The sequence below is a fragment of the Vipera ursinii genome (genome assembly GCF_947247035.1).
Source record: "Vipera ursinii genome assembly, chromosome: 3".
In the NCBI taxonomy this organism is placed as follows: Eukaryota; Metazoa; Chordata; class Lepidosauria; order Squamata; family Viperidae; genus Vipera; species Vipera ursinii.
The window spans coordinates 104,358,521-104,371,650 of NC_139516.1; the positions used below are offsets into that span (position 1 = coordinate 104,358,521).

A 13,130-nucleotide genomic window follows, 5' to 3' on the forward strand; every position below is an offset into this window, starting at 1 on the left:
AATCCGTCACTGAACGAAAGCCTTGATTGGGCTGGAGATAGACACTCTTTTTGTGCCTATGTCTTTGCAAATTTGGGAATCATTTTTTCAAACCTCAAGTGAATTGCAATTTTCCTTAGCTGACTGGCATGGCAAGGTTTCTTGCCACCCACCACCCGATTATCGTTTGCAAATTGTTCGCACTGTACCCATTGACTGGTTGTCACCCTTGTCTCCTCACCCCCTACATTCGGCTGTTACAGTTTTTGCAGATGGGAGCAAGGAGTGTGGCGCCTGTGCCTGGTTGGAAAATGGTCAATGAAGAACCAAGCAAACAACACCCCAGCGGTCAGCTCAAAAAGCTGAACTGGCTGCTTCAATTTTGGCCTGTCAAATTTTTTCCTTTCAACCTTTGAATCTTATTGTGGATAGCTTTTATGTTTATCACACAATTCAAGTGATTTATGGATCTTATTTATCCCCCTCCATTCAACCAGATTTGTTACAACTTTTTTTAACCTTGCAAAATTTGCTTTTTGAACGCCAACATCCTATTTTTGTTGCTCACATTCGTAGTCATCAGCCTTTCCCAGTTTTTTTGCAAGTGGGAAACAATTTTGCAGATCAGGCTGCCTCCGGACCCTCGGCCTGTTCTTTGCAACCCCTCACCCCCTGGGAAAGTCATTCATATTTTCATCAAAATTCCAAAGCTTTGCAAAAGCAGTTTGGCATCACCACTGCAGAAGCTATTGCAATTCGCCAGCAGTGTCCAACCTGCAGTAAACAAGCAACTGCAATCCCTATGGGTGTTAATCCAAGGGGATTGGAGCCTTGCCAAATTTGGCAAATGGATGTCACACAATATGCACCATTTGCCCCATGGAAGTATTTGCATGTTTCAATTGATACCTTTTCAGGATTCATCATGGCTACCCCCCAAAGGGGAGAAGCCACCAAACATGTCATTAATCATTGTATTCGGACCTTTGCAGTGCTGGGATGTCCAAAAGAACTCAAAACAGATAATGGCCCTGCCTACAGCAGTCAAGCCATGGCAAAATTTTGTCATCATTGGCAAATCACACACAAATTTGGAATTCCATATAATAGCCAAGGCCAAGCCTTGGTGGAAAGAGCTAACCAAACATTGAAACATGCTTTAGATCGCTATAAAAATCAGAACGGGGGAAAACGAAACCCCAACCTCCCAGCAGTGCAAGAAACTCTTAATCTTTGCCTCTACACTCTAAACTTTTCCAACTTGACTGGCTATCCCTTAACCACAGCTGCAGAGCAGCATTTTTCATCTCCAGTTGCAGATCAGCCTAAATCCAAAGTGTGGTATCGCCAACTTCCAGACCTAACTTGGAAAGGCCCTGCAGACCTTCTCACTTGGGGAAGAGGCTACGCAGCTGCTCAACTGCCAGACAAAGTGCTGTGGATCCCCGGTCGCCACGTTCGTCTGTATCATGCCTCCACAAACACAACTGCAGAACCCATTAAAGATGACAGCATGGTTTGTGACTTTTTTCAGCTTTAACACCACTGACTGATGCCACTAAAACACAATTCCATCTGAAAGCTTACCCCAGACGTCAAAGTTTTGCCGCCTACTCAGCCTGCAGCATTTCATTGTGCCTCCACTTCACCAGCTATCCCATCCCGTTCTTTACAATGGCTCACACCTTTGACATTGGTTCCAGTCAAAAATGACTCTTTTCACACTGTTTTTGCCCATCGCATGGACCCAGAAGGAACAACCTGTTGTTAACAACGAGTCTACCATCATCATCTATGTGAACTCTGTAGCTCATGTTCCTGTCCAAACTTGAAATGGTTTTAACGTTCAGGAATTATTTGGCTCCTGGTTTCCCAAATTACCTGGTTTACAAGCTATTGTAGCTTTAATTGGTATGATTGTATTAGGATGTATTATTTTACCTTGTGTCTTGCCTATTTTTATCAGAAGTATTACTAACAGTATTTCTTTGATAGCTGAACAGAGAGCTGTTAAACAAAATGATTCCTTATGGCACAGTAAGTATCAATCCCTTCCCCAGGAGGATTCAGAAGAGCCTAATGCTCAATTTGAACTAGAGACTCCTTTGTCTCCTAAAGAGGAAAATAAATCTACAACGAAGGCTGAGCAGCATTAGCGATGACATTCTGTTGATGAAACACACTGTTGACAGTGAATACAAACATCCTCTTTTAGAATTTACCTCTGATGAACCCTCACACCAACACTCTTTGAAAGGAACACTGGCGCCGGCACAGGAGGTATCGAAGGATTTCTCTTTTTCCCGCGTAAGTGTCCTAGAAGAGAAAGTTCTGGACTACATTGAGGGGCCTTCTCAGTAATTGGCCTTAAAAAACAGAAAAGGAGGAGTTGTAGTTATCCTAGACTCCCAAAGACCTTTTTGCCTTCTATATTGAAAGTTATAAAGTTCTGCATTGCTGTCTCCAGTGATAAACCTCTGCCTCCTGCTCCATTTACAATTGTATACAAGGTTATAAAGTTCTGCATTCCTGTCTCTAGTGATAAACCTCTGTCTCCTGCTCCATTTACAATTGTATATAACAAGACTTGTCTCCTGTAATTGCCCTTGCCTCAAGATATGGCTTCCTGTCTCTTGTAATTGTCCTTGCCTCAAGTTATGCCTTCCTGTGATAATGTCTCTTGTAATTGTCCTTGCCTCAAGTTATGCCTTCCTGTGATAATCCTTGTCTTCTCTGTTAGCATTTGTATACGATAAGCTATGCTTTATTGTTTCCTGTGATGACCTTTGCCCTCTTCATTAGCAGTTGTATGCAATGAGCTATGTTTTCCTATGACCTTCCATATGTTGCTTCCTCATGTGTGTACTTCCCCCTCCCTGATGAAACTGCTCAGTAAAAGAGTGCTGTGCAAAGCTGTTCGGGGGCAACACCATCCACCCCGGGCACTCTGTGCTCTCTCACCTTGAACAAACTTGTGTTGGTGCCTCAGTTTGTCCTAGGATCCTGTTCCTGCGCTATCGCAGTTCCCAAGTGTGACCGTCGGAACGTCCGGCACACTGGGTCGGTGGCAAAGGGCAAAATCCTTCCATATTCAAGGTGTTCACCCTTGCGAGGGTCCCTCTAAATTCTCACCCCTGTTACGGGGCTCTAAGAGTTGAGGCCGGAACCCTGATCGGTCGCTCGACGCGACAGTTGTCTTGGTTCCTAGAATGAATAGTGTTGCTTCTTCTTTTGAAAAAGTCACAAAAGTAACTATTTATACCAAGGCACCTATATATTCTTAGTTGATCTAAGATGCTGTAAGGCTAATTCTTTTTCTTTTTTTCCCTGCAAGAGTAACATGGCTGCTTTTATGGAAACTAAATTTCACTATTTTCCAGATTTGTCCTTACATACTTGGATGGTGCAAGATGCAGTAGAATTACAATATTATGTCCATTATACTAGCAAATAAGATGTGTTGTGCACTAGGGTTTTGTTTTTGTTTTAAAGAACGGTTATTAAAATTTGAAGAATTTGCAGAGGAAAAAGAACTACGTTCTCCTGTTTTTTGATATTATCATTTTCCAAGGCACATAAAGTATCCTTCTGTTTTATATTGGAACAACTGCCAACTTATATTATCCAATTCACAAAGTTACCTATTAGTTACATAATTTTTTCATTCATCTCTTCAGTTTCTAAACACAGGGACTATAGAGTGAACCAGGAAGAAAAATCTGATACTTTGGCCTTTTTAAAATAGATTTGACATACTCACCTAAAACTGAAAGTTCAAAGTTTTTCCTGTCTTCTCCTGCAATGTTATTTACTATACAGATATAACGACCAGCATCTCCCATTTTCACCTGCATCAGACGTAACATCCTGCCACCTAAACACAAGAGCCATAAAGCTGCATATTATAATAAAACCTAATTCTCAGTTTTGAGTTGTTAATATAGAACCAGAACAAAATAAAGTTCAAAATAACTGGCAGCCTGCTGAAAGCTCAATCTTCTGTGGAATATACAGTTGTCTGAGTGACCGTGATCATTTTGTTTTAGAAAAACCCATTACACTCCAAGCATATGCCTCAGCTCAATGCTTTTCAGCAATATCTACAATACATATATATGAAAGTTAGAAATGAATGCTAAGATATTACTAAGAGTTTACTATTGGAACTTATTATTATAATCGTGCTATTGAGGAAGCATGTTTCTTCATTATCATTATGGGCAATATGTTAAATAACTTATTTCCCAAATCCCTTGTTAAATTTTAAAAAAATACTAACAGTGGTTCAGTGCTTGTTGTTGTTGTTATTAGTTGCGAAGTTGTGTCCGACCCATCGCAACCCCATGGACAACGTGCTACAGTGGTTCATTGTGACATCCTTCCATCTTTTAAAAAGCAACTGAGCTATGTAAATAATTTATATGGACATGGTAGGAACAAAGTTGGTTTGCAAGGGCAGAAATTACATGTTAACATGGTAGAGAATGCTACAAATTAGATCTACTCAGGTTTTTTTCCTTTTTATCTTCTATTTTTAGTAGTGCTCATGTCACTACTTTGGGGAGTTTGGGGGAGGAAGTTTGTTTTTGTTTATCTGAAAGATTTATGATAATTACATGTTTTAAAAGAAAATTCTTTTTGTACTAGTATAGGCTTTTATTTTATGTTTTGAGATTTTGATTCTGCACTTGATATAAATCAATCCATAAAGGTAAAGGTAAAGGTTCCCCCGCACATGCGTGCTAGTCATTTCCGACTCTAGGGGCCGGTGCTCATCTCCGTTTCAAAGCCGAAGAGCCAGCGCTTGTCCGAGGACGTCTCCGTGGTCATGTGGCCGGCATGACTAGACGCCAAAGGCTCACGGAATGCTGTTACCTTCCCACTGTAGTGGTCCCTATTTTTCTACTTGCATTTTTTACGTGCTTTCGAACTGCTAGGTTGGCAGAAGCTGGGACGAGTAACAGGCACTCACTCTGTTACGCGGCACTCAGGATTCGACCCGCCAAACTGCCGACCTTATGATCAATCCATGGAAGCATCTAAAATGACTGATTAAATGAAGCAAGGCGATTGCATTTAAGACAGGGGTCTTCAAACTTGGCCCTTTTATGACTTGTGGACTTCAACTCCCAGAATTCCTCAGCCAGGCATGCTGGCTGAGGAATTCTGGGAGTTGAAGTCCACAAGTCATAAAAGGGCCAAGTTTGAAGACCTCTGATTTAAGATATCATCACCTTAAGAGAAGGCATGCGGCCAGACTCCTTAAAGAAAAAGCAATGCTTCCAGCCCTCAAGAAACTTCCATTGGGCCAAAATCATAACAGTCATAAACCAATAACTGATATTTTCTTTCTGAGCCTGCTGCCCAAATGTGTAGCACCAGACTAATATGGTTCCTCTGAATGAAAACTATTTTCTGGTTTGGGATAATTTCCATTTAGGCCTATTTCTAGGTCTGGCACTGGAATAACTCTGTTCATTCAGATGATTTGTGACTGCTTGACTTTGATTTCTTAGTCACTTCTATTTAGGGAGGAAGAGTGTATATTAGCAATGTACAAATGTATTATCTTTATGCTCCAGGCATGAAATAGGTTCCCTTTAACTCCAGATCTTATGATTATCAGGTTATGCATTTTGTGGATTTCTGGACCATAGTGATTAGCTATTGCCTTATTCTGGCTTGTTGTTGTATTGTTTTGTTTTTCAATCTGCCCAATCAAATCTACAACGCTGATGTAGTATTAACCAAGCTTGATCCTACTTAGCATTTTTCCAAAATCAGCCAAAGTCATTGAGGCAATGCCACATATAATGGTATTATATTACTGAAAATTAAATAAAATTTGCAGTAAAGCAGCAGGATGGGCCCACTATTCAAAATGTATTTCTTTCAGCCTCTCAATAATTTGGAGAAATATGGAATGGAGATATGACTAAGAAATAATCACTTACACAATGGTAACCAAGTTAATCCATGATTTAAGATTTGAATAGTTCTCAGTAACATATTCTAATGCTCTCAACAACAAAAAATAATTCTCTGCAGAGAAAAAAAATAAAGTCATCATGCCTGAATAGCTTAAGAGAGTAACATTTTATATGCAGAGTAATTACCTAACTAACTATATCTGATATCACATATGAGATCCTAAATATAACTCAGCTTGAGTTAGGTGGATAAGCCATATGTTCAAGTTTAATAGAGCCTTTCCATGTGCTTGTTTTATCAGGCATACTATAGAATATTTTCTATGTTTAATATTAAAAATAACATCTTTTCACTTTAATATGCTCCTTCTTACCTGATAGGATTCTTACAGAGTTACTTGAAGACACTGGCTGTCCATTCTTCAGCCACATTATTGATGGATGGGGAATTCCTGAAGATTTACAAATCAGGTTGACAGGACTTTTCTCCACAGCACTTACACTTTCTGGCTGCACCAGATTACCCATAATTCTTGGGGGGACTACAAAAAAAAGAGTAGCAGAACAGAATAAACATCATTCAGTGATGAAGGAGGGTCAGCTACATTTATTTAAAAGAATTTAGAAACAAACGTGCAGTGCTGAGGTTCTTTGCTTCTATTAAAATGTTCTCTCTCAAATTGCTTTTTAGTGGTAATGGGGACTCCTTGACAAATGGAAATTGGAATTTGGTGTACTAAACTCCCCCTAAATGATCTCTGTGATGTTCCATAAAATAAACATGTAAACATCAACTGTGTTTTTGCTGTTGAAATAATTAAGTGCAATCACATCCCTTTAATTAGAATTAGATTTTGCAGGCCTATGTCAAACTCTGAAGGAGTTACTACTTAGGATTGAGAAAACTTTTTTTTTTATTATTTGAAAATACACTTGCAGCTCTTTTCTGTATCAGTATTAATTTTATCTGCCCCTTTAATCATTGACATAAAGCAAGAGGCAAAAATTGTTCTGAAATACCTCAGAATGCCTGAGGTAACAGAGTATTGTATTACTTATACACAGTATAAGGCATTCCAATGTTACAAAATTACAGGTGAAACTCAAAAAAATTAGAATATCGTGCAAAAGTTCATTTATTTCAGTAATGCAACTTAAAAGGGGAAACTAATATATGAGATAGACTCATTACATGCAAAGCAAGATAGTTCAAGCCGTGATTTGTCATAATTGTGATGATTATGGCGTACAGCTCATGAAAACCCCAAATCCACAATCTCAGAAACTTAGAATATTACATGCAATCAATAAAACAAGGAGTGTACATAGAACAATATTGGACCTCTGAAAAGTATAAGCATGCATATGTACTCAGTACTTGGTTTGGACCCCTTTTGCAGCAATTATTGCCTCAATGCGGCATGGCATGGAAGCTATCAGCCTGTGGCACTGCTGAGGTGTTATGGAAGACCAGGATGCTTCATTTTTTTTATTGTTATTTTTTATTCTCTACATACATATGTTAGTTTTTCAAACAACATGCGAGCTGGGTTTATAACACGCTGATACATATACAAATTCTACTCTTTGGTTCTCTCTTCCAACCATTTATAAAATAAATTCCAGCTTTTATAGTATTCTGTTTCTTCTTTGTCTTTTAATCTCATAGTTAATCTGTCCATCTCTGCGCATTCCAATATCTTCTTTATTACCTCTTCTTCTGACGGTACTTGTTCATTTTTCCAGCATTGCGCATAACTTATTCTTGCTGCAGTTACAATATGTAAAACCAAATATAAATTTTGTTTGTTAGTCTTTTCTGGTACTATACCTAATAAAAAAAATTGGGATTAAATGCTACATGTTCTTCTAATATTTTTTCTAGCCAAGCATGTATTTTTTTCCAATAAGCCTTTACTTTATCACATGTCCACCAAATATGATAATATGTACCTAAGTTATGTTTACATTTCCAACATTTGCCTGATACATTTTTAAACATTTTTGCTAATCTAGCTGGAGGTAAATGCCATCTATAAAACATTTTATACAAATTTTCTTTGTATGCAGTTGACATTGTCAATTTATAATTTTTGCCATTCTTCTAATTCTATGTTATAACCAAAGTTTTCCGCCCACCTTATCATTGTCCCTTTAATTTGTTCACCTTCCATCTCTAAAGTTAACAAAAAATTAAACAGTTTTTTAATTAATTTCTCATCAGAAGTTAATAATATCTTATCAAACACATTTTGTTCTTTATAAAATCCATACATTTTCATATCTTTTTTGTATCTGTTTTGTATTTGTAAGTGTACCCACCATGACATGTTGATACCCTGATGTTCCAGTTCTTGTTTCGATTTTAATGTCCCATCGATATTTAAAATGTCTCTATACGTCCAGTTTTTTTCAAAATCTAACAAGTTTACATGTGAAAAATCTTCAATTGTTGATAACCACCCTGGAATTTTTACATATATTTTTATTTTATTTTTTTCCCATACTGTTATCAAAGCATTTCTAATACAATGGTTTTGAAAATATCCATGAATTTTGTTTTTCCCATACCACAAAAACATGTGCCATCCCAACTGTAAATCATGTCCCTCCAAGCATAACAACCTTTTATTCCTAAGCATTATCCATTCGTTCACCCATGTCAATACAGATGCTTGATAGTACAAAGCCCATTCAGGTAAACCAAAACCTCCATTTCTTTTAGCATCTTGCAGAGTTTTCCTCTTTATTGTAGCTTTTTTTCCTTGCCATACAAACTTCAAAACTAAAGAATTCAACTCTTTAAAAAAAATTCTCCAAGTTTTATTGGAATTGTCTGAAACAAAAATAAAATCTTAGGCAATATATTAATTTTAATTGTAGCTATCCTTCCTAATAGAGACAATTTTAAATTCTTCCATTTTTCCAGGTCTAACTTTATTTGTTTTAATAATCTTGTATAGTTATCTTCTTTTAATGTTGAACATTTAGCTGATAAATATATACCCAAATATTTTACCTTTTTCACTATCTGTACCTCTGTCACTTCTGATATTCAACTTTTTTGTTTATCCGTAACATTTTTAACTATTATCTTAGTTTTTTCCTTATTAATTTTTAATCCCACTACTTCACCATATTGTTCTAATTTCCCCCACAATTTTGGAATCATCTCCAAGGGATCTTCCAAAATAAATACCAAATCATCAGCAAATGCTTGTAATTTATATGTTTCACCCTTTATCTCCAAACCTCTAGTTTCTGCATCTTGTCTTATGTTTCGATTTAAAACTTTCAAAGTGAAAATGAATAACAGAGGGGATAGAGGACATCCTTGCCTTGTGCCTTTCCTTATTTCAAAGCTCTCAGTACAATCTCCATTCACAATCACTTTGGCGGTTTGTTTACTATATATTGTTTTTACCATATTTATAAAATTCTGTCCAAAATCCATTACTTGTAATTGATGAATCAAAAACTGCCATGAAAGATTGTCAAATGCCTTTTGAGCATCTAAAAATATTAATGCCATTTGTTTCCCTGGATGTAGTTCATAGTATTCCAGTACATCTATTATCATTCTTAAGTTGTTTTTAATTTGTCTCTGATAAAAAGCCATTTTGATCCGGGTGTATAAGTTCAACCAGATATTTTTTCAGTCTTTCCGCCATTATTGAAGTAAAAATTTTATAATCCACATTAAGTAATGAAATCTGTCTGTAATTCTTAATCTGAGTCAAATCTGAATCTTCTTATGGTATTAAAGTAATGTTTGCTTCAATCCACGTCATCGGCATTTTAGCTTCTAATAAAACTCCATTACATTCATCTTTCAACGGATCACTTAATATTACGGATTACTTACGGGAGCACCTGTGCTTGTGTCATCTTCCCTTCGTCCTGTGCGCTCCCACAGAGAGGGCCTCCTCAGGGTGCCGTCAGTCAGAGAGTGTCGGCTTGTGGCCCCCAGGGGGAGAGCATTCTCTGTGGGCGCGCCAGCCCTTTGGAATCAATTACCAGTTGAGCTCCGGATGGCTCCCGACCTTCGCTCTTTCCGCCGTGATCTGAAAACCTATTTATTTGAACAGGCCAGCCTGGTTTAAGGGGTTGGGGTATTTTTTAATTATTTACTGTTAGGGCTTAATTAATTTAATTTTATTTTAACATTTGTATGTAATGCTTTTATTGCCCTGTACACCGCCCTGAGTCCTTCGGAAGAAGGGTGGTATAGAAATTCAATAAATACATAAATAAATAAATAAATAAATAAATAAATAAATAAATAAATAAATAAATAAATAATATCTCTTGCAAACTTTTGTATAGTTCTGCCGGAAGTCCATCTGGACCAGGATATTTACCATTTTTTTTGTCTCTTTATAGCCTCTTTTATTTCCATCATTGTAACTCCTTCATCTAGCATATTTTTAAATGTCTCTGAAATCTTCGGAAGGTTACTATCTTTCAAGTATTTTACAATTTTCTCTCTTGAAGTCTCCTTTTTATCATACAGTTCTTTATAAAATTCTTTAACTATCTTTTTTATTTCTTCATTTTTATATTGTAAATAACCTTTCCCATCCAGTAGATTATATATCATTTTTTTCTTTCTGTTTTTTAAGTTTGTAAGCTAACCATCTTCCCGGCTTGTTGGCATTTTCAAAGAAATTCTGCTTCGCTCTTTTTATCTGTTCTGCCATTTTTTCTGAATTTAACAAATTTAATTTATGTATTATCATATCCATGTCTCTTATTAAAGTCTTTTTTGTGGATTCTTTTGCAATTCTAATTCTAATGTTCCAAATTCTTTTCTTAATAATGCATATTGCTGTTTTCTCTGTTTATTTTTCCTTACCATATACAATATAGGTATACCTCTAAAGTATGCTTTAGCTATGTCCTATAGATTTTGTATCTTAGTATCTTCTTTTTTGTTCTCTTTAAAAAAGAGTTCCATTTCTTTTTTGGTTAACTCTATAAATTCTTTTTCCTTTAATATGGAACAGTTTAAAGTCCATCTTAGCCTTTTTTGTGTCCCTTTCCAAGTCATTTTCACAGGGTTATGATCTGCCCATGTGCCTATTTCTATTTCAATGTCCTGCACATTCATTCTCAAGTCAGCAGTCATCCAAATCATATCAATTCTTGACCAGGATTTCTGGCTATTTGAGTAAAAAGTATATTGTAATTTTTGTGGATTTATTTCCTTCCAAATATCTTGAATTCCAATTTCCTCCACCATGTCAAAAAATGTCTTAGGTAATCTTCCTCTACCATTTTTCCTTGTTTTGTTACTTTTATAACCAATTTTTCCATCTGTTATTGCATTAAAATCTCCTAGTAAACAGATATTTTGATACTCCATTTCTATTATTTTTCTATGTAGGTTTTTATAAAAATTTTCTTGATTGTTATTCAGCGCATAGATTGCCACTAATAATATTTGTTTTTGATGCAGATAAATTTCTACCATTAATATTCTTCCTTCTTCATCTGAATATACCATTTTCCAATTTATTGTCTCTTTAATATATAGAGCTACTCCTCTTTTATCTGTTGTGCTGATGTATAATAAAGTTTTCCAATTTTTGGATATTCCAATAGTTTATGATGTTGTGCTTTTATATGTGTTTCTTACAAACAAATTATATCCAAATTCAGTGTCCATAGTTTCCTAAAAATCTTGTTTCTTTTAATTGGAGAGTTCAGTCCATTTATGTTTACTGAAAAAATTCCACTTTCTTTATCCATTTCCATTTACTTATATTTTGGTCTAACCGATCTAGTAGTTCTTTGTTCTCTGGCAGGTCCTTCATCCTCCCCCTTTTGAAGACCTTCCTCTTTCTGTTCTTTTGTTTGTGCAGTTGCTCCTTGAGTCTTCTCTTCTGTTTATTTCTTCTCTTTACTCTCCCCTTGACCTCTTTTTACTCCTTCATCCAAAATTGACCTATTCTTCTCTTCAAAGTCTTCTGCTTTCGAAATTGAATCAAGTCTATATCTTGTATTGTTCCAGTTTATTAAGATGCCTTCTGGCATCAACCATCTAAAGTTTATGCCATTAGCCATCAACTTCGTAGTCAAAAATGGTAGCCTTCATGAATCTCTGACTCTCTTAGGTATCTGTTTTAAGACCACAATTTCTTTATTTTTATATTGTATTGGTTCATCTCTTACTTTCCACAGTATTTCATCTCTTGTTGTCTTTCTTGCAAACCGTACATGTACTTCTCTTGGTAATTTATTTCTTCTTGCGTAGCTTGAGTTGAAGTGGAATATCCCATCGAGTTCAAGTTGAATTTCCCCTCAGTCTGCTTTCAGAGCCTCCTCCAGGATATCAATAATCACCTCTTCTATGTTTTCCACTTTATCTTCAGGAATATTTTGGAACCTTAAATAGTGTTCTGCATTTGCCATCTCTAAAATCTTAATTTCATTGTCTAATTTTTCATTTTCTCGCAGTTACATTTCTATCTTTTTGTCATTATCATCTGTTTTTTCTTCAACCTTATATATTTCTGTAGATTTTTTAGTATCATTTGATTTTGAGTTTCCAATTTTCCCTTTATATCCAAAATTTCCTCATTTAACTTCTCCAGTGTTGCTTGTGTGGTTTTATAATTTTCTTGTGTCTCTAAGTGGTTTTTTTTTTCCCAAAGTCTCTTGATTCTTTAACATAAGATCCTGAAATTTTTTTAATGAAGTCTGTGTTTCACTTTGAGCTGTGGTCTTTTCCCTTTGCAACATAGCTTCAATAGATCCCTGTGTTGTAGGACTAGATTGTCCTACTGAGGGTGCAGAAGAAGTTTTTTTCATAAGTCTAGTAATATTTGATGAAGTTATTTTGAAGTTCACAGTCTATAGCCAAAACAACATTTGTTTAAATTTAGTCAAATTCAATAGAAGTAACTTTGAGTTTCAGTTTCATAACAAAGCAGTTTCATCAGCTGCAGCTGTTTCCAAGGTTGAATTTCAGTCAACAGAGAATGATACAAAAATTTCATTCTTTTTTCACCACTAGATGTCCTCCTTGGGTTATGTCCAGTATTTTTTAACAAAGAACCTCTTCCTCCCCCATGTAATTACTTGCTGCTCATAAATCTTCTGGGGGTCTTTACTTTCCAGCTCTTTCCACTCAGGGGTTCAACATTTATAATCCTCTAAGAGAAGAAAAGGAAACATCTTGCTCACCCAGCTTCAGCACGCAGTTGGAATTCCTCTGAT

General features: G+C 36.1%; 1 protein-coding gene across 1 annotated transcript in view; it reads right to left on the reverse strand.

Moving 5' to 3' along the window:
• Positions 1 to 13,130, reverse strand: part of HMCN1 (hemicentin 1) — a gene marked incomplete at its 3' end in the record, with an annotated part of 535,761 nt that overhangs the window by 207,639 nt on the left and 314,992 nt on the right. Inside the window, 2 exon segments of the mRNA XM_083360257.1 lie at positions 3,740 to 3,853; positions 6,284 to 6,451. Of these exon segments, the coding sequence (XP_083216383.1) occupies positions 3,740 to 3,853; positions 6,284 to 6,451 (282 nt within the window).